The 22,835-nt window shown below is 40.5% G+C and overlaps 1 protein-coding gene across 1 annotated transcript in view; it reads left to right on the top strand.

Annotated features, from left to right (window-relative positions):
• LOC139009254 (protein unc-79 homolog) overlaps positions 1-22,835 on the top strand; it is a 224,255-nt gene that overhangs the window by 100,784 nt on the left and 100,636 nt on the right. The window contains 8 exon segments of the mRNA XM_070413424.1: positions 6,835-7,064; positions 9,075-9,246; positions 10,793-11,023; positions 13,095-13,285; positions 13,859-13,982; positions 15,914-16,054; positions 18,480-18,701; positions 20,969-21,196. Of these exon segments, the coding sequence (XP_070269525.1) occupies positions 6,835-7,064; positions 9,075-9,246; positions 10,793-11,023; positions 13,095-13,285; positions 13,859-13,982; positions 15,914-16,054; positions 18,480-18,701; positions 20,969-21,196 (1,539 nt within the window).

Here is a 22,835-nt window from a genome sequence, read left to right as displayed (position 1 = left end):
CCCCTTTATAGCAGCAAGAATTTGTGGTCATATTTAACCCACCACAATCCACCTTCTGGACATTACATTCTTACATTCTCTCCAAATACAAAATATTCCCAGCACCTTACATGCCGTTTAAAGTTTTATCCATTTATGACCTCAGGCTGAAAGTGCATTGTGTTGTGGTCTGCATCTGGTCTGGTCACTGACGAAACTCTTGGGGTGCAAATTCTCTTGATCCAGAGACCTGTGAACTAAAAAGGCAAGTTATGTCTGCTCTGTCCACACCGAACACACAATGGTGCGATAGGGACACGATAGCAGCAACAGACTTCTGTTCAAGAAGAGGAAGAGGAAGCAGGGAGCAGTCACTGGCCTGTAGCAGCTCCAGCCAGGAACACATCAGTTCTGTCTCTGGGGATAATGAATGTGCCTTACGTGGGATCTGGTTTTGCTTTCTGGGAATAGTTCCCAAATCCATTGTTGTCTTCCTGGGCACCTTGCTGCACTCTCTGAGACATCTCTCCTTTTCCATGTGAAAAGGCCCATGAGGCAGCTGAGCAACTCTCTCAGGCTGCTTCCTGCATGTGTGTGTGTGTGTGGGGGGGGGGGGGGGGCAACGGGGGGGCGGGGTCTCACAGACCTGTTTTCATGTGGAGCTGTGTCTGTCCCCTGTAATCTAAGTTGATGGTGCTTTTTTGCTAGTGTGGCTTTAACACTTTGTGAATTTTCAGTAAATCTTATTGGGGTTCTGTGCCCCTAAAGCCATCTACATAGTTATTTTTGAGACAGTTCTTTCTATACTTTGAGCATTTCAGTCTGTCCTTAAAATTATTAGAAGCCGTGTTGTAATGGAGAGGCTCAACTGGACATCACCTTATATCTTTCTAAGATTTTAACAAAGGATCATACAGTCATTCAGCAAACATTTTTTATTTAATCCTCACCCAAGGATATTTTTTTTCCATTGATTTTTTTAGAGACAGTGGAAGGTGGGAGAGAGAGGGGAGAGAGAGAGAAACATCGATGTGAGAGAGACACATCAATGAGTTGCCTTCTGCATATGCCCTGGTCCAGGGTAGGGGACAGAGCCTGTAACTGAGGTACCTGCCCTTGATTGGGAATCAAACCTGTGACCCTGCGGTCCATGGGCTGATGCTCTAACCACTGAGAAAAACCAACCAGCACCCGTTAGCAAACTTTTCACTAGATTTTATCCTGAGGTTATTTCTTACTTTGAGAATCTTTTAGAAGCTGGAGAGACTAGGATGAGAAGCAGCTTTATTTTGTATATCAGCATGTTCCAGCTCTGGCAGTATATACCTAATATATTTGACACACTGAGCAATTTTTTTAATACTCTCCTCCTTTATATGATAAAATTATTTTTATAATATTTTAGTAATAAGCTTTAAATTAGCACATTTTTATTACTTATTCTTTAACTAGAGGCCTGGTGCATGGGATTTGTGCACTGGTGGGGGGCGTGGCGTGTGGGGATCAACTGCTGTGGGAGCTCCGTTCATTCCAGTCAGCTGAGCAGCTGCAGTGGGAGCAGCCCGCTCATCCCAGTCAGCTGATTGGCGCTCCCACTGTGGGAGCGCACTGATCACCAGGGGGCAGCTCCTGTATTGAGCATCTGCCCTCTGGTGGTCAGTGCGTGTCATAGTGACTGGTTGACCAGTTGTTCTGGTCTTTCTGCCATTTAGTCGCTGGGCTTTTATTATATAGGATAGGATAAACATTTTATTTTTTTCACTTTTTATTTATTTTTTATTAGTAAATCTTTATTGTTCAGAATATTACAGTTGTTTCTCTTTTTTCCCCCCATAGCTCCCCTCCACCCAGTTCCCACCCCATGCATATCCTTATCCCCCAACTATCCTCACCCATAGGTGTATGATTTTTGTCCAGTCTCTTCCCTCACTCCCCCTCATCCCCTCCCCGCTGAGAATTGTCAGTCCACTCCCTTTCTATGCCCCTGATTCTATTATATTCACCAGTTTATTCTGTTCAGCAGATTTTTTTATTCACTTGATTTTTAGGTTCACTTTTTGATATGTATTTGTTGTCACTTTGTTGTTCATAATTTTTATCTTTACCTACTTCCTCTTCTTCCCCTTCTTAAAGAATATCCTTCAGCATTTCATATAATACTGGTTTGGTGGTGATGAACTCCTTTAGTTTTTTTTTAATCTGTGAAGCTCTTTATCTGACCTTCAATTCTAAATGATAGCTTTGCTGGGTAGAGTAATCTTGGTTGTAGGTTCTTGCTATTCATCACTTTGAATATTTCTTGCCACTCTCTTCTGGCCTGCATCGTTTCTGTTGAGAAATCAGCTGACAGTCGTATGGGTACTCCCTTGCAGGTAACTAACTGTTTTTCTCTTGCTGCTTTTAATATTCTCTCTTTGTCTTTTGCCCTTGGCATTTTAATTATGATGTGTCTTGGTGTGGTCCTCTTTAGATTCCTCTTGTTTGTTTGTTTTTGTGCTTCCTGGACTTGTAAGTCTATTACTTTCACCAGGTAGGGGAAGTTTTCTGTCATTATTTCTTCAAATAGGTTTTCAATATCTTGCTCTCTCTCTTCTTCTGGCACCCCTATAATTCGGATGTTGGTATGCTTGAAGTTGTCCCAGAGGCTCCTTACACTAGCTTCATATTTTTGGATTCTTTTTTCTTTTTGCTTTTCCGATTAGGTGTTTTTTGCTTGTTTGTATTTCAAATCTTTGACTTGATTCTTGGGATCCTCTAGTCTGCTGTTGGATCTCTGTATATTATTCTTTATTTCAGTCAGTGTATGCTTAATTTCTAGTTGGTCCTTTTTCATATCCTTGAGGGTTTCACTAAATTTCTTGGAGGTTTCTAGAAGATTCTTGAGTAACCTTATAACTGTCATTTAGAACTCTATATCTAGTAGTTTGCTTTCCTCCATTTCTTTCGTTTGTGACATGTTTCTTTGTCTCTGCATTTTGGCTGCTTGCCTGTGTTGATAGAGTGGCTTTGTGTGCTAGGTGTTCTATAGGGCCCAGTGGCTCAGCCTCCCTAATTACCCGAGGTTGACACTCTTGGTGCACCCCTTTGTGGGCTGTGTGCACAGTCTTGTTGTAGTAAAGTCTTGATTGCTGTTGGTATGACTGGGAAGAATTGATCTCCAGCCCAATTGGCTGTGAGGACCAGCTGTGTCTACAATGGAAGAACTGCTGTGCTGGAGATACCCTTATGGGGAAGGACTTGCTTCAGTGGGGCTTTGGTGCTCACTGAGTCTGCCCCTTGAGTGTGTTGCTTATGGATGTGAAGAGTTGCAATCTGGTATGGTCTCACTCTGGCCACTGGGTACACTGGCTCTTGGATCTCCAACGAGGTGCAAAGTCAGCCACTGCCTGAGGCCACCCAGCAGGAGCTACAGGGAGATCTGCAGATTCCTTCTCTTTGTTTGGGGTTTGGAAGTGCCCAGATGAGGCCCAGCTGGGAAGCAATGCAGGCTGCTTCTTTTGGAAGGTTTGGTGCTCTTTGACCCAGCAGCAGTTTGTTAGGTTTTAGATTGCAAAAGAACAGGCCATTCATATGCAAAAGCCTCTGCTCACAGCTTGGGTGGGGTTGTAAATTGGGTAGGGCGGGGTCTCAGGAAATCATCAGGGTGGAGCAAACCATAATGGCTGCCAGTCTGCTCTGCCTTGGAGAGGTCCCGGGGTCTCTGTGTCCCCTGGCCCCATGCAAGAACAATGATCGCTGCAAGCACCTCTGAGAGAAAGCCGCCCTCGTGTTCCTGTCCCGATGCCAGACAGTCCAGTTTCTCCCTGCGTGGGTCCCCAGAGTCTCACCCGGAACTGGAGTTCAGAGCAATTGGGAGCTTGTATCTCCCTCCCGATTGAAAAAGACAACAGCGCACCCAGTTGCCAGCCCGTTTCCACGCACGCCTCCCTACCTCCGCACTTCTACACCTCTGCACCTCCTACCAGTTTCAATGTGCTTTTCTCTTTCCTTCTACTAGAATTTCCACTCATTCATCCTTCCCGTGGTTCTGGATGATACCTGTTTTGTCTTTTAGTTGTAGTTTTGATGTGGTTGTGTGAGGCAGCAAGTACAAGTGTGTCGATAAACATTTTATTTTATATGAACATTATTTTGGAGAACTTCCATTAAGTTCAAAATAGTTTAGTTGTTTGAGCTTGCTTTGGGCACAGTTTGTACTTTTGGCATTACACGTTCCTACATTTGAATAGTAGTTTGAAATAAGCATCAAGATTGTCGAGATAAGAGATAGACTTTGATTTATTTCAATTCTGGTCTTGAGTCCACCTGGAGTTACTTATTTATGTTTAAAATTTAAAGCAGTGAATGAAACCGAATGTCTGTGGTGAACAGTCGAAAACCATGCCCAGTAGAATCTGAATTGAAGGGAAATCTCTCCAGTTTACTTTTGAAATGAATGCATATAGGTGACTCCACATGAGTTGAGGATCATCTGTGGCTTGTAAATATATTATTAAAACCTAGTAGGAACCACAGCAATTGTTTAGAACTTTGACGAACCAAACGTTGTTTGGGGGCAAAGTATTTTATTGCTGCTATTACTTGGACTTGGTGGCACATGGTGATAAAGCAGGTTGACTTTCAGTTGGTATTCCAGATACTAATATATGTAGTACACCCAGATGCACCCAGATACTGTGTAAGATTCATTCATAATGCAGCAAGATAAGACAACAACCATTTGGTTATGCTCACGGATACTGTGGGTCAGGGGTTTGGTCAGGGCACAGTCCACAACCTATCTCTAGTTGATGACGTTGGAGGCCTCATCTGGGGAGACTTGCATAGCTTCGGGCTGGAATGACTAAAGGCGTGTAAATGATATGTTTGGGCTCTGGGATGAGGTGGCTTGAAGCTGGGCTTAGTCAGAGTTGTTGGCTGGAGACTTGCACATTGCCTCTCCCTGGGGCTTGGCCTGGCAGAGTTCTGAGAAGGGTCCCGAGGAGGACGTTTCTGAAGAGAGTGTTCTAGACAGTCAGGTGGAAGCTGCACGTCTTTTTATAACCTGGCCTTGCGAGTCATATGACTCGTGCCTTACTCTCTTGGTTGAAGTAGCCACAAGCCTGTCTAGACTCAAAGCGTGGATTCAAGGATGCGTCTCTGAGGAACCAAACCCAAAGAGCCTCATCCACAGCTGGGCTTCATTTCGATGAGAAGACCTTGGACCTCAGTCAGGAATTTGCATGTGGGAAGAATGTAAACAATTTGTGACCAGAAAATAGGACAGGAAATTGCAGACCTTCAACTTCAGGCCTTTATTATAGCAAATAACTAACTACCACTAAACTCATATCCGCATCCTATTGTTTATATAACAGTAAGAATCTCAGAGGGACAAAGACTGATTATCACCAAAAGGAAGAAGTAAACACTACGGATGTACTCTGGTCTATACCGCACGGCTGGTGGGGTGGTATTGGTTTGGTGAGTGAGCAGGAGAGCCCCAAACCAGTCAAAATTCCTAAGCTTCCAGAGTGAATTTCAATGTGCAAAAGAGAAAGAAAGGGCACAAAGCAGGAAAAGTAGCTCCCTTGGAGGAGTCAGGGCCACTTGAATGCCAGAGGAGACTTGGGCTTCACATGCAGAAGAAACACACTGTCGTTTAACAAATAATTTTCAAAACTATGAATTAAGAGAAAAATATTATACAATTTTTAACTTGCTTTTGTGATTTGTTGGCCTGAATCCTTTTCAGAAAATGAAATTTCACACTAGTACCCAGAGCCTCTTGCTAAAATCGAGGTGGAACTAACCTTACTTTGAAATGGTCGTGCAGATCCACAGCTCAGTACATTGTCAAGGTCTTGCTGTAGGTCCTGTGCTTGCCCCCTTCCTTCTTCTGCCTTCCCGAGGTAGCTGTCATGGAGGGTTCTCCAATCTCCGAGTTCACAATGGCTTAGGCTATTATATGTTCACATCTCTTTAAGCTCTACTGAAAGACCGAAAAGCTGGACACTAGCCGTTGAGCAGTGGTCGCCTGTCTCACAGGCTGGGGGCACAGGTTTTGGCGGAGGTCAGGGATGTGTCCGGGCCGCGCCTCACATCACTTCGTGCGGAGGCTGCCTCGCTCCTGCCTCTGGTCAGCGCATATCTGCCAATAGCCCCTGAACTTGGCAATCGCAGGCTGCTCCACTTTTCTCAATTCCGTCACTTCATCCTTTGACGCCTTTCTGAGTGTAGATGATGGATGGTGGCTGGTGCTAGGCAGGGTTTTTTTGCTGCTTTTTGATGTTACCGGGGTGTCAGTTGATGTATGTTTAAGATCTTGACAGGAAAGGCCTGCTTGGGGCCAGGCCGTCACCTGAGCTAGTGCAGCTCCCTCCTGTCCTTCAAGGCAGCGAGGACAGATGAGCTGCCATGGGGACTGGCTCCTTTAGCGGTGGATCAGATAATTTTGATGTTTATGCTGAGGGTTACAGTCATTCCTTTTCTGTGCTGATGTGCTGTGATGTGCTCGCTGGACCATGGTTTTAATTTTTTTCCTTCATACTAGTATTTCTCCTGAAAATACTTGAAACACTAACACAAAATAATCCAGAGAGCTCTCCAGCCCCATGATTGAGTTGACATTACAGAGGGTTTTTCAACTCAGTCCCACTCATATGCGGAATGTTTCTACCCCCCACACCCATAGAAAACACTTCTCACCTTCATTTTCAACTCTGGCTGAACCCTAGTGGGTCGGAGACGACCTGCATGTGGGGAGTCAGCGGCACTTCCACCTTCGGTGGCCCCTTTAGTGTCCATCCCTTCCAGTTCTGAGCCGCATTTACCTCAGCGATTCATTTTAACCGATTTCACTCCTTTTGCCTCTAGAACTGCAGTTCCCATGTGAGAAGAGCAGTTGTCACCTGCTTCTCAGCAGGGTGCTGTGATCGTCACGGAAACAGGCCCGTTCGCTACTGCAAAAGATGCCACTCGAATCACCACAGTAACGAAGTGGGGGCTGCCTCCGAGACCCACCTCTACCAGACCTCCCCTCCGCCCATCAACACGCGAGAATGTGGCGCCGAGGAGCTGGTCTGCGCTGTGGAGGCCGTGATCAGGTAACAGGCAGTTGATTAATCGCTTCTTCTGAAAGCACCGCCCTGGCGTGGAGCCACCCTTCTCGCATTGAGATGTGTAAATTCAATTCCACCTCAAGTGCCCTCAGCCCAGCACAGTGTTGCCATGATGAGGTTTTAATTCATTCATTCAACAAATATTTTTGTTCTATGCCAGGCATGTGTAAGGCACTTGAGGGGCAGAAGGGGATACAGTGGAGTCTGTGCCCTCAGGTTACCCATGTAGGGACTATGAAAACAGGAGCGCGTAATTGTGATCCAGAATGGTGAGCACAGCGATAGGATAGCTTTGGGTCTTAGGGGGAATAAAGTGGGGGCACCAGTCAGCGTAAGGGGTGGGCTTCACTGACAGCTGCGAAGTGGGGAGAACTCTGGGTAATTCAGTGATGGGGTCAAGTAGAGGCTGTGCAGTATGACAGGGGCCAATCCTGCAGGCTTTTTCTTCTTCTATCACAGGCCAAAGAAAGGAGTTTTAGAAATGGTAACATCTAGACTTGTTCTCTTTTTGTATAATATTCATTAAGGCAAGATTCTTAATAAGTAAAGAAATAATATTAGGATCCAGGATTTAAGGATAGGCACTCAGTCTTTTCTGTTTCATCCCAGTGGCTGACACAGTAGAAATGAGATAAATGTTTGTCAATAAAACATCGCAGATTTCTGGAAATAGAAAAAAAAGTAACCATACTGCACATGTTTTTCTAGTTTTATTCAAATGCATGTTTTATTTCTCTTAACTGTAATCACAGTATATCCACAATTCTTTTTTTAAAAATATATTTTATTGATTTTTTACAGAGAGGAAGGGAGAGAGATAGAGAGTTAGAAACATCGATGAGAGAGAAACATCGATCAGCTGCCTCCTGCACATCTCCTACTGGGGATGTGCCCGCAACCCAGGTACATGCCCCCGACCGGAATTGAACCCGGGACCCTTCACTCCGCAGGCCGACGCTCCATCCACTGAGCCAAACCGGTTTTGGCCCACAATTCTTTTTGATATAACAATATACTATTAGCTCTTTTCAATATTGTTATGTAGTTTCCATATTTATAATTTTTAGTGGATACATACTATTTATTTAGATTTTTTCCACCATTAAATGTTTAGAATGTTTTGAATTTTTTACTATTATAAATAAGTGATAAATACTTTTGTGTATAGTGCTGTTTCTATATTTTTTATTTTCTTATGGTAGATGACCAGATGTGGTTGATGGGGGCAAAGAAAATGAATATTTTAATGGCTTTATTACATTACCAAACTGATTTTTAAAGGGTGTATATGAATTTATAATGCCAACAGTACTGTATGATATTGCTAGTACTTTCCAATATTAGGTATTATTTTTTAAAACTGTCACTTGTTTAGCAAATTGAAAAGGGAGTCTTTGTTGCTCATTTTCAGGTTTTTGAATACAGATATTGAATATTTTTCCATTGGCTACAAGTTCCTCAGTCTCTCCTTGCATCATACATTTGATGTCCACACAGCTTCACGTTAGATACAGGGGGAGCATTGACTTCTGGTGGGATGGGTGGTGAACTGGAAGCCGGAAGGCCTCAGTTCTGCTTGATTCTAATTGGTTGGAGGAAGTAGCCTCTTGGTGCTTCAGTTTGCTCATTATAAAATGGGGATGGTGTACAAAACAGTGAGGAAATGAAATTAGGCTTCTTGGAGTAACTCCTACCAATTTCAAAGATGCCTAACTGTTTATGAAGTAATTGCTCTGAATAGGTCATCATCAGGAATGTGTTTTTCGATAGTCTAACTTAAATCTCTCTTCTTGGCCCTGGCTGATGTGGCTCAGTTGGTTGGACAGGCATCTAGTACACCAAACGGTCACAGCTTCAATTCCCAGACAGGTCACATACCCAGGTTGCGTACGGGAGACAATTGATTGACATTTCTCTCACACTGATGTTTCTTTCTCCCTCTCCCTATCTCTCTCTCTAAAATAAAATAAGAACAAAATCTCTCCTCTTTGGCAGCTTATTAAAAGAAGCTGAGTTCCACGCTGAGCAGCGGGAACATGAGCTGAATCGCAGGCGGCAACTGGGACTTTCCTCTTCCCACCATTCCCTGGAGAACGCTGACTTTGATAACAAGGATGACGATAAACACGACCAGCGGCTACTCAGTCAATTTGGAATATGGTTCTTAGTAAGAAAAGAAGTTGACTATTCTCTACTTTCTTATTTCTCATTCTAACATTACATTGATGAGGGATTTCTCCTTTCTTTTTAAAGAAGTTAGATAGTAAATGGTGAAAAATTAACCTTGGCAATGGGACACTATACCTTGGACAGTGGCACTCAGCCCTGGGCTGCACATTAGATTTATGGGGGAGGCTTTTAAAAAATGGCTATGCCGCCTGGCTGGTGTGGCTCAGAGGTTGAGTGTCAACCCATGAGCCAGGAGGTCACAGTTCCATTCCCGGTCAGGGCATATGCCCAGGTTTCGGGCTTGGTCCCAGTAGGGGGTATGCAGGAGGCAGCTGATCGATGATTCTCATCATTGATGTTTCTCTCTCTTTCTCCTTCTCCCTTCCTATCTCCGAAATCAATAAAAATATATTTTTTAAAAAATGGCAATGCCCAGATTTCACTCTAGATTCTTGGGAACTTTTAAAAGGCTTTCTAGTTGATTCTAATGAGTAGCCTGGTGTTGAAATCTACTGTGCTTGGCTCTAGACAGTTTAAAATGCACCTTTTGACAGGAAACAAATGGGAAAATAGCTAGGGTATATTGTGAAATATTGATTTACAGATCATTCATATCCTATTGTCTGTGTACATTTTTCTTGAAAGTTCAGCCTCTGTGGAGTTTTTTTTTTTAGTTATTGTAAGTCTGTCTAACAGCCAAAAAATTATAGCCAAACTAACACAAGGAATTTGTGTTATTGACTGATTCAGCCGCAACATTCATTCCCTAAAGATTAAACATATAATCCAGAGCCTCAGCAAGCTGGATTTGCCAGTTCTGCAGAGAAGCAGACTTTTGTTTCTGCCCATTAGAGACGTGAATTACGTCTCCATAGTGATACATCACTTGTGCTTTCACATGGTTACTTGAAAAAGTCTTTTTAAAAAAAATCACATTGGGATTCAGTTGTTGATTTCACTTGTCTTGTTCTTAGAACTTATTGTCTAATGACCCGATGACTACTATTGTGAGCTTTTTGAAGGCAAGGATAGGGTTTTATTTATTTTTTATGTTCTTGAATCCTAATCTGCTCAATAAAAGATTATTTCGGAATAAACACATGAATGAATAATTAATTGTTTTAAAATGTCTATTTATAACGTGGTGAATTAGGAGTTGGAGGCTCTAACATTTCAGAATTATTACTGATAGAAATTCTCAGCTAAATCTGATCATGTTAGACCTGAAATGTATATAACTATTTTTTTTTTTACTGAAGATATTTATGAACTTTTACTTTGTAGACTTAACGTTCTACAAGCATCCACCTAGTGCAGATTATGTAATATATTTCTTATAGGAGAAAAGTCTTATTGGAAGGTGCAAGCTTAAGGGGAAATGATTGTTGCAACCCACCTCTCCTCGTAGAGAGGAACACAGTTTCTAAGATAAGTGAGCCTCCATCATTTAGAAAACTATTTTTTTTTCTGCTTTTAAATGAGGATGGAATAATTATATAACAATGGATGGAGGCCGAAGCAGAGTCTCATTTGTCTATTTCCAGGTGAGCCTCTGCACACCCAGTGAGAACACACCGACGGAAAGCTTGGCCAGGCTGGTGGCCATGGTGTTCCAGTGGTTTCACTCCACAGCCTACATGATGGATGATGAAGTTGGAAGTTTGGTGGAAAAACTGAAGCCTCAGTTTGTCACCAAGTGGTTGAAAACAGTATGTGACGTTCGCTTTGATGTCATGGTCATGTGCCTTCTTCCCAAACCAATGGAGTTTGCCAGGGTAAGTGAAGGCCGATAGCTTGGGCCTGGCTGGAGAGGAGGACTTTGGGAGAAGCACCACCTTAGCTGTTAGAGTGTGATCAGTGTCTGTAGAAGAGGAAAATGTCTTCATGTTTTAGTCGGTACAGCTAAATGAGTAATTAGTTTAGTGGATACATTTTAGGTGATGTCCTGCTTCGATGTGGGTTTGGGATGGAGACGAATGGAAGATGAATGTGTGAGGTATCTTTAAGAATTTAGTCCGGCTGGCGTGGCTCAGTGGTTGTGTCGACCTATGAACTGGGAGGTCATGGTTCGATTCCCAGTCATGGCACATGCCCGGGTTGTGGGCTTGATTCCCGGTGTGGGGCATGCAAGAAGCAGCTGATCAATGATTCTCTCTCATCATTGATGTTTCTATCTCTCTCTCCCTCTCCCTTCCTTTCTGAAATCAATAAAAATATATTGAAAAAAGAATTTAAGGAGTATTCTTTCCTGACATTGCTGAAGATATTTTTATATCAAGAAACAGAAAATAAAAGCCTGTCTGTGAGGTTGCTAGAGCTCAGTCCTTTTCTGGGCTACAGTCTGTGGATAGGCTAACGTGTGACTGTGGGCAATTTCTGTGGTTTCACATATATCCTGGAGAGGAATGGTGGAATCCTTGCCCTCCTACTTGGAATGCCAAAAAGCTTAGGAACAGCCAAATCTTTTTTGTTTTCTCCTCTGACTTATAGGTCACATTTCCCTGTGTTTATCCTTTGGCGCTGCCTCAGTGGATCCCAGGCTTCAGATGTGTGGTTGAGAAGATCCCATATTTCTTGACTACATTATAATTTGTGTCTAACCCAGAATCAGTTTTTTCTAATTTTTTTTTTCAGAGTCAGTTTTTGGCAGCAATCTATGAAATTTTTTTCAAGGTATTTTTTAAGTGTGTGTGTGTGTGTGTGTGTGTGTGTGTGTGTTTTCTTTCAAGGATATCTTGAGGCAATTTTCATTTTAAATAAGACATTTAAGAATAAAACAGAACACAGACCATCTAAAAGCGTAGTTTTTTGTTAGATTTTCAGGACTTGAGCGTTCTGGGCATTTATCAAAATGCACTTCTTCTTTGGTGCCACCTACTGACTCACATATAAAATTGGATTTTTACATAATGGAAATTCCCCACTTCTTGGCATTGTTTTTTTTTTAATAAATATTTTTTTATTGATTTCAGAGTGGAAGGGAGAGGGAGAGAGAGATAGAAACATCAATGATGAGAGAAAATCATTAATCGGTTGCCTCCTGCACGCCTCACAATGGGGATCCATCCTGAAACCTGGGCATATGCCATGACCGGGAATTGAACTGTGATCTCCTGATTCACAGGTCAACGCTCAACCACTGAGCCACGCCGGTCGGGCTTTCCTGGCATTCTTTGACTGTGTAGATATGTTTTCTATTATTATTTCTTTCTGAATAGCATAGGGCTGGTGTGATCTGACTCTGGAAGATACAAAGAAATGATTATATTGAAAGGAAAACTTCTCTAACTTGAGCCCCATGATTGGGGGCCTTTGTATTAACTGGCAACAGACATTAACAGGAGAAGAGATAAAGTTATTTACACTTTTATGCAGGAGTACTCAGATATGAATGACTTTCTAATACCCACAGATACAAGGTTTTTAGTACTTGAATGTGAAGATAAGGAAAGTTCTTTTGGGCTTTTTGATAGATCAAAGCCCAAAAGGACCAAAGTTTATAGTTATAGAAATCTGTTTTTCTCTCAAGTACAGGTACAACGGCACATATTTGTAATGGGTTTGTCAAACTTTAGAAATAGAATGCTCCAATAGTATTCCTGGTAGGAATACCTTTTTGGAATTTTCAGTGGGACAATTCACATTCAGTTGTGATTAATATTTGGATCGATTGTAACTATGGGTTTTTTTTCTTCTTTTTTTTGTAACTAATGGATCCTGATGGTAGATTCTTACAGATCTCACTCAGAACACTTGGCCCAGGATTCAGATATAATGAAATGCTTGCGTATAATTGTAACAAAGTGCGTTCTGTTCTTTTCTCCTGTGGCTGTTGAATGCCATCAGGTTGGTGGATACTGGGATAAGTCTTGCAGCACAGTGACTCAGCTGAAGGAGGGTCTCAACCGAATCCTCTGTCTGATCCCCTACAATGTGATCAATCAGTCTGTGTGGGAGTGTATTATGCCGGAATGGCTGGAAGCCATCAGAACAGAAGTCCCAGATAACCAGTTAAAAGAATTCAGGGAAGTATTAAGGTGGGTAAGTAGTTTAATGAAGTCACTGTAATTATAATATCTAACATTTATTGAGCATGTACTGTGTGCTAGGCACTGTGCTAAGCCTTTTATATAATCTTGCTTACTTTTTAACAAAATCCTATAGAGAAACTTGAAGGCCCAAATGAAAGAGTTGCTATAAATCATGCTAAGATGGTTTGGAATTGTTCAGAAGAGATTTTGTTCTTGTGGAATAATAGATATACCATATTATTTGCTTATTTTCACACATAACTATGGTTTGGATAAAGTGGGAAAAGTGCAAAAGGAAAATGTTTTTAGATGCTGGGAAACAACTCTCATTCTTTAGAAATGCAATGCCTCCCATTAAATCTAATGTGAGTATGAACACTAATGCTATTAACAACCGTATGAATTATTTATATCTATTCCAATGACATAAGCTATTCCTGTAAAATGAAACATGCTAATAACAGTTCGGGACACAGACTAATCTGAAGTGTTTGGCTTCCCAAAATAAATATTAGAAACGCACTGGTAGGTCCTACTATGTGCCCATTGGTCATTTACTTTTGTTGCTCTGCTTTCCAGCAAAATGTTTGACATTGAGCTCTGTCCTCTACCGTTTTCAATGGAAGAGATGTTTGGCTTTATTAGTTGTCGGTTCACAGGATACCCTTCTTCTGTGCAGGAACAAGCTTTACTGTGGCTGCATGTAAGTGAATGACACTTTGGATCATTGTGGGCACTGGTTCTTAGCCTACGAACTTTAGATCCTCAGGTGAAGTGGCGGGGAGTTATTGCAGAGTCCATAATCTGTATGTTTGCTGAGGACTATCTGTAGACGAATAATTCATATGCATAGGTAATTGTACTTTAAATATATGTAGCTATAGTTGAGACTTATTAATAAAACACAAATGTATGTAGTACTATCACTAAATTCATAGTAGCTTTTGGTCCTTATGTATCTTTCCATCAGTAGATACTAAAAGTATTCTAGCTGTGTTGTGGGATTCTGATAAACTTTTGATATTAAGTAGGTCCTTTACCTGGAAAGGTTGAGAGCTACTGATTTAAGGGCTAGTTCATGCTGTTCACTCAGCCTGGAATGACTTTCTGTCCTGTCTCCATTTGTGAACTCCAGCTTCTCTTTTAAAATCCAACTCAAAAATGATCTCATCTATGTTGTGTTCTGCTGCTTCACTGCCTCCCATCTTCCCATCAGAATTCATTATTCCTTCCCTCAGTATTCACACAGGTTCTCTCTGTGAATACTATTTCTGTCTAACATTACAGTTAATTTTTGTCTTCTCATGGTTATAAATGCCTTGAGGGCCGGGGCTATATCTTTTTCATTTTTGAATTTGTATCTCCCTTCATCTTTTCTTCTCACCATCTGGGACATGCTTTGAATTTAGTGGGTATTCTTAAAAGTTTACTAAATTGAGTTGAATCTCTGATATGAGGTTTGGGCAATTTTTAAAAAGGAGGACAGAACCAATGTAGAGGTTAGCTATGGGTGCAGACACATTTCTGTTTCATGGAAAGATGTGATCCCTGAAGTTTTTCAAGTTGTGAAGATGCCTTTCTGGGCTCTAAACCAAGGAACAGTATTTTTCACAAATGACAAAGAGTGAAGGAGATGATTAAAAAAAAAGTCACCTTTGGGACCTAGAACTTTAACTTTTTATCCCAAGTTAGATCTCAATAAGATAACTTCTCATTTTAGGAAAGCTAATTCTTCTAAAGATGGCTAGCTGTTGTTACTCAGTTGTACACCCTTTGAGCTGTGCTGTCTAGGGACAGGGCTGTAAACCTCTGTCCCCACCACGGCTGAAACGATTACAGTTTACATGTTTTATGGACTGGGCTTTGCCATAACTTTGGTTTGAAGGCTGTGCTACAGTTGAAGGAGGATGTAAGCCACTGGTCTTAGCATTTGGGAAATAGAGAGAACAATATAGTGATTGGAGTGGACTCATTTATTAATTACATGTGGAAACATTTGTAGAGCTCCTCTGTGTCAGTCGCTGTAATAGGCACTGGGATACAACTGGAGAAGCAATGGTCCTTTCTTCAAAGAGCTCACAGTGGGAGAGATAATATCAAATAATCAGATGTAATGCAAAGTGATACTTGCTCTAATAAAGGTGTATAGAAAGTTCTAAGAAAGCAGAGCAGAGAATGGATTAATTCTGTCCAAAGGAAGGAGGCATCTATTCCCAGAAAATTCATTACAGATGAGGTAACTTGATTTTGGCAGGATACCTGAGCTTGCTCCAGAGAACAAGAGCACATGGGACATTCAGATGGGAGTGGGGACATGCTCACAGATTATTACTAGTTCAGGGCAAAGGTGATGAGCTAAGGCATTAGCAGTCGCATGGAAAGGAGGGACCACAGAAAGAGGCACTTCAAAGTGTTAATAGAAAGAACCTGATGATTTATTGGATGTGGGGAGTGGGGTTCAGTGGTACCATTGATTTTCTTAGTACAATACATTGAGGATGACTGTGCTGATAGAATATGTGGAAGGCTAAGCGTCCTTATGTTCAATAGTTCACTGATAAAAATGTTAGGTATAGTTTTATTTGAATTTTAAAGTTTATATTTTTGGGGGATATATATGCCTTTTTCCCTCAGGTATTATCGGAGTTAGACATCACGGTTCCACTTCAGCTACTAATAAGCATGTTTTCTGATGGAGTTAATTCTGTCAAAGAACTGGCAAATCAAAGAAAATCAAGAGTCAATGAACTGGCAGGGAACCTTGCAGCTCGAAGGGTAATTATGTCACAACTGTTTTTGTCTTATTAAGATTTTGCGGATTATATTGGGTCTAAAAGTAGCATCACGTAAACTTCTCTGAAAATGCTTTTTCATTCCATCTCTCTCTGGAACCTTTTAAGCACATAAGTAATAGAAAGCATTAATCTAATATATGTTTGGTTAAGTCCTTAATTAATAAGTTAAGTTATTGAGTTTTCATTTTTCTTTGAGTTTTTCTCCTATACATACCTATTAGTTATCTCTTATCTTTGATGAAAGCAAAAAAACAAAACAAACAAACAAACAAAAACCCACACCGCTTTTTGGGTACTTTTTTGGGGGGCAGGGTGGGGGGTGGTCCCTGACAAATAAGAATTCTTTACCAGCTATTGAGTAGATAGCTGCTTTACTTTAAGGGTGAAGAGTTTGAATGTTTTCTTTCTTTCTTTTTTTTTTATTGTGTTTTGGGAAGATAACATCAACTGGTGGTGACCATAAGTGATACTGTCACTATGAACCAACTAAGTCCATTTTATTAACCCCTTTAAACCCATTTTATTGACTCCTTTGAACCTTTGTGGATGAGAAAAGTCAATATAGTCTGGTCCAAAGTGTATGAAAACTGTTGGAAATTTTTTTTATGCTCACCTGAGGATATGTTTTTTGTTGATTCCGGAGAGAGAGGAGGGGGGAGAAAGAGAGAGAGAGAGAGATGAAAAATAAGAGAAACGTTGATCAGTACATGCCCCAACTGGGTATCAAACCCACAACCTAGGTATGTGCCCTGACTGGGAATTGAACTCACAACCTTTTGGGGTATGGGACAATGCTCCAACCAACTAAGCTATCCAGTCAGGGTTTGTTGGAAGTTTTTGATACTTTTTCTGTGGGTGACCTGATAGAATTTTGGTTGATGTAATGACATTCCCAGACCATGATCAGTTTGGAGAGGTTGACTCGCATCTGATGGTGGGCAGGGACTGTTCTAATTTTTCTCTTTGTCAAGCTTCTCCATTACATTTTTCCCACTGTATACCACAGGCCCCCCATCATTCCACCTGATATCTGGGGATTAAAAAATATAACAGTCATGGGATCACAGTTTGTATTCAGTGCTTTTAAAAAGATCTGCCTCATAGGAACCAGCTGCCATTTATAGTTTATTTTTTTCTTCTGTAATCTCTAATATTATATTACTTCATTAGCACTTTATTAATAATTAATGACATCACAGAAATGTGAAGCATTTGGGGAAGAGCTCATTATTTTCATTTTACAGCTACTTAACCTGAGGTTAAGTGAACTGAAGTGATTTGCCATAGATAACCCTATCAATATCCAGGTATTCTGATTCTTAATGGGATACTCATCTTCTTTTTTTAAAATATGGTGTTCAAGGAGCTGGCTTGTTATTAGAGAAATCTTTAAGAGAGAAAATACGTTTTGAAAATGAAGTACAGGCATGTCAGTTAGGGCCCTGCTACAGAATTTATCCCAGATGGTTCAAATGAAAGGACTTTCATGGAAACTCTGCCTATAGAGTTATGGGAAAGGTTAAGGGAGCAATAAGGGTTGGTGAGCTATTGGTGAACCCACAGTTCAGTAGGAAACCATTATTCCTCTAGGGCTGAAAGAACAAGGGAAAATCGTTCCTGAAGCCCATGCAGAGCTGAAATGATAAGGGAGGGCTGGCTAGAGGAGCTATGGGATGATGGAGAGGCTGCCAGAGATGTAGCATCAGAGCAGGCAAAGGGTGGGAGAAATAGTCCTACCTATGTCTCCTTAAGCTTCAGGTCTTCTGCTGGCACCTCCCATTGACTTAACACAACGGGAAGCCAGCCAGCAAGAGAGCCAGGAACGACTCAGTCCTTGGCATTCTTGGGCTTAGGTGCAGGGAAGAGGAGGGCAATGAGAGCCTGGGTGGGTTGTGTTGGCACATGGGGGGTTGGTTGGCACATGGAGAATAACCAGTAAACAGGTTTGACTTGTATTGTTTTCCCAGGATAGTTTAATAATTATAATATCCAGAGGCCATTTGTCTTTAAACAGTCTTGTCAATCTGACATTCTGTGCTTATATTTCTAAAGCTAATCCTGCAATTTTTTACTTCTGTTAAACTCTCATTTTTTTTTTTTTAGGTTATGGTTTTAGGTAGATGCAGACAATTTAGTTTAATTAGAAATGTTTGATGAGATGAAAAATATAGTGACAAAGACAGCTGCCTTCATTCTTTAGAATGCTGATGTTTTATTCACCTGACAGAAAGTTTGGATAATTTTATTTCTTATTTTTGTATTTTGAGATTTATAGTAGTTGGAGGTACTAATGCTATTGGCTAAGAAAGGAAGTCAGTGTGGCAGCTGGAAATACCTTTCGATATTTTATACGCCATTTGAGCCTCTGCAAGGTCACTTATGTATGTTGGTGTTCCTTCTTCTAGGTGAGTGTTGCCTCCGATCCTGGTCGACGAGTTCAGCACAACATGCTGAGTCCATTTCATAGTCCTTTTCAGAGTCCATTTCGGAGTCCTACGCGTAGTCCTTTTCGGAGCCCTTTCAAGAATTTTGGACACCCAGGAGGAAGGACTATTGACTTTGATTGTGAAGATGATGAAATGAATCTAAATTGTTTCATCCTCATGTTTGATCTTCTCCTGAAGCAGGTAGCTGAAGCATGAGCTTCCTTTAGTTCAGAGATGAAGGATGAGGAGAGCATTTGTATAGTGACTGTTTGTGTATGTTGGATATCTTCACACTTACTGAAATGATGCAGCATTACTCAAGACATTTCTCAAACTCCTTTGGGAATTTCCTAAAGAGCCTGAAAAAATACTTGTATAAATATCTGCAATGATATTGACATATGAGAATGGATATGCATTTTAGAAACATCTTAGCTTTATTAGAATTGATTCTTTTGAACACATTTGGTGAACATATTGGGTAATGCAATTGTTGGGGGAAGAGCAAGGTACAACTCTATAGTGATGGGCTGAGTTTAATATATTTTATAAATTGATTTTTGAAGGTAACTTTAAAAGAGAAGTTTAAGAGGTTTGGTCAGAAGAACATTTCTTTTTAATTTTTAATTTTGAAATAAGTTTAGATTTGCAGAAAAGTTGCAAGAATAATACAAAGAATACCCAAATACTTCTCCCCTAAATTTTTCAGATGTTAACATTTAACACATTTTGTTCTTTCTTTTTCTCTTATTCTGTAAATATATGTATGAAAATTTAATGAACCATTTGAGAGTAAGCTGCAAGCATGATGTTCCTTTATCCTTAAAATTTCAGAATGCATTCTCTAAAAAAATAAGGACATTTTCTCCCATAACCAAGTACAGTTATCAAATCAGTAAATTAATATTATTATAATACTATTATGTAACTAACAAAATAATTTATTTTTAAAATTGATATAACTATCATCTTTATAACAAAAGAAAAAAATTATTTTTGATTAAGAACACAATCCAGCATCGCCTATTGCGGTTATTTCTCCTGCCTCATTAGTCTTAACCAGAATAGTTCTTCAGTCTTTGTTTATCTTTTATGTTCTCGACATTTAAAAAAAGTCCAGTTATTTTGTAGAATGCCCCTCAATTTGACTCTCATATTTTCTTATGAATCGATTTGGGTTGAGCATTTTTTGGCATTAATACCACAGATATGATATTGTGTTCATTTCAGTGCATCAGATCAGAAAGCACATGACATGATAATGTCTCCTTATTGGTGGTGATAACTTGGTTAAGGTGAATTTTGCAGATTTCCCTACTATAAGTCGTTATTTTCCCTTGTAATTAATAAGTAGCTTGTAGAGAGATACTTTAAGACTATGAGATTTCCTGTGTCTCATCAGACTTTTACCTGCTAGTTTAGCATCCATGGATGATTCATGCCTGAATTAGTTATTACTATGAGGGTTATCAAATAATTATTTTCTGATTCCATTATTTAAAAGAATTATTAGTTGGCATTCTATAGAAGGAACAGTTTTCCCTTCTCTCCCATTTATATATTTATTTGTTTATCTACTTACTAGAGGCCCAGTGCATGAATTCGTGCACATGTGAGGTCCCTCGGCCTGGCCAGCAATCAGGGCCGATTGGGGCTGGCCAGCTGGGGGAGGGACCGCAGGAGGTTGGCTGGCCACAGGAGGTTGGCTGTGGAAGTGCACTGACCACCAGGGGGCAGCTTCTGCATTGAGCATATGCCCTCTGATGGTCAGTGCTTGTCATAGCGACCGGTCGACCGATCATTTGGTTGACCGATCATAACAGTCGCTTAGGCTTTTATATATATATATATATATATATCCTCATGTACTCATGGATTCTCATTTTATTCAGTGGGTTAGAATTTGTTTCAGTGGGTTAACTTTTATTTTGATGCTTATGTTATCCCATGTTTTGCTAGTGGGAGCCCCTTCAAGCTGGCTCCTGTGTTCTTTTGACATGGTCCATCATTCTTTGAACAATTCCTTAATTTCTGGCATGACAAGACATGCCAGGCTCATTTTATATTTTCCTCGCCCCACCCCTGAAACCAACCATTTCTCCAAGGATCCCTGGTTCCTTTTAGTGGATAATGGTATTTAGAAACCAAAATCTGGACACTAGATAAGGAGCAGCATTTTCTAAATGTGTAAAACCTCAGAGAGTGATAAATTTTAGAAAACAATGCCCTTTAAATGTCCTACATGATTTAAAAAATAATTCTCATTACTTTGTCTTATGTATATAGTCTATTAAGAAGAATCCATGGAAATCAGTGTATATTCATGGTCTATAAGTCTAACCATCTTTAAATAATTTAATATTGTCAATTAATGAAAAGTTTCCCCCATTAGTGTGTCAATGCAATAGTGGACAAAAGGACCAAACTCCTCCTCCTTCTTCTTTTTTTTTTTAATTGATATCTTTCAGATGGAGCTACAAGATGACGGCATCACGATGGGCTTGGAGCACAGCATATCAAAAGACATAATTTCCATTATAAACAATGTCTTCCAAGCCCCCTGGGGGGGCTCCCACACCTGCCAGAAGGACGAAAAAGCAATAGAGTGTAACTTGTGTCAGGCTAGCATTCTCTGCTATCAGCTCGCTTGTGAACTCCTGGGGAGACTGGCTCCTAAAGAAGAAAGCCGGCTGGTGGTAAGCAATTGAAGAAGTGAGGTGGCCTCTGTCTAAGTGTAATAAGGATGCAGTAGTGGTGTATTAGGGTCTTTCTCCAGGCTTAGCTACGCCCCATGCTGGGTTATATGTCAAACTGTGTTAAAAAAAAGTTTTCCTTCCACCAAGTCAGGCTCCTGGAATATGAGATGGAGCTACATTATATAGAACTCTTGGGTGAGAAATCATGCCTTAAGTTAGGGTTTGTAGCACACCCATTCACACAATTTTCACAAATACAGAGCATGACTGGTATTCTTGAAATAAGTTTTACCAGAAAGTCATATTACAAAGTTTAGATAACAGTGAATACTACAAAATATACATATCAAATATTGAGTAAGTAGATTGGCTATGGACACCGAGAATTCCTAGGGAACCGCAGTTTGTAAAACTTACTGACTTCATCAACAGCCAATACAATTTTAATTTCATTTAAAATTGTTTAAATAGCCGAAACCGGTTTGGCTCAGTGGATAGAGCGTCGGCCTGAGGACTGAGGGGTCCCGGGTTCGATTTTGGTCAAGGGCGTGTATCTGGGTTGCGGGCACATCCCAATTAGGAGATGTGCAGGAGGCAGCTGATCGATGTTTCTCTCTCGTCGATGTTTCTAGCTCTCTATCTCTCTCCCTTCCTCTCTGTAAAAAATCAATAAAATATATTTTAAAAAATTGTTTAAATAAGGAACAGCTAATATATAGTATATATTTAGCTACTCCATGCATTAGTTATTTCCTGTTTAGCTTATTTTCCATCTAAGTCACACACATCATCAAAATAGCCTCATACCATCATAGCTAGGATTATTTGCCATCTTCTCTTTTTCCTCCTGTCCCCTAATGTTTGTCTAGGTATAAAGTGACTTAAAAGTATTTTTTGAGGTACAGTATACATTCAGTAAAATGTTTCTTCAGTTTTTAAATACCTTTAGGCCCACCGAACTCGTTAGTCCTACCTGTTGCAAAATAACATCCCTGTAGTATGGTCTTTTAACATTGTCATTGGGTACTTACTATAAAGCAGTCACAGTCGTAGATGATGTGAAAACAAATTAAAATCAAAAGCTTAGAGTCTAATCAGGAAGATGGTTAAATAAATGAAAAACCAGAAGACAGAGTGATGAGCATTCTGAGAGAGGTATGTACAAGGTAGCTATGGGAGCGCAAAGAAGGGACAACAAATCTACCTTAAGGTGTAATAGGGACCCACAAGGTCTCCCTGGAGGAGATGGTTCCTGTGCTTTATTGAAGGAGTGGAATGAATGAAATGAAAGTGGTAGGAGAGCAGGACTTTTGAGACCCAGAAAACTCTCTGTTTAAATGGTGTAGAGGAAAGTAGGGGGTGATACACTCAGGAAACTGCTAGAAGTTCTGTGTTGTTAGAGCAGTGAGGAGGGTGGCAGAGTCGTGAAAGTTGAGTCAAGTAAAGACTCAGTTTTTATCAGATTTATTAAGGGCTTTGTTTGCCAAACTAAGAAGTTTGTATTTTGTCTCAGTGACAGTGGGGACGTGCCAAAGAATTTTAATCAGGTGATGATACACTTTGATGAATTTGAGAAATTCATCCTGTCAGTGGAGGAGAGAGACGAGGATTTGGACATTGGGGGCAGGGCTCTATCCGA

The sequence above is a fragment of the Myotis yumanensis genome, unplaced genomic scaffold (assembly GCF_028538775.1).
Source record: "Myotis yumanensis isolate MYYU_CA2020_CCGP unplaced genomic scaffold, mMyoYum1.0.hap1 SCAF_1, whole genome shotgun sequence".
In the NCBI taxonomy this organism is placed as follows: domain Eukaryota; kingdom Metazoa; phylum Chordata; class Mammalia; order Chiroptera; family Vespertilionidae; genus Myotis; species Myotis yumanensis.
Note: the sequence above shows the minus strand (reverse complement) of the source record. Positions and strands in the feature narration are given on the sequence as shown.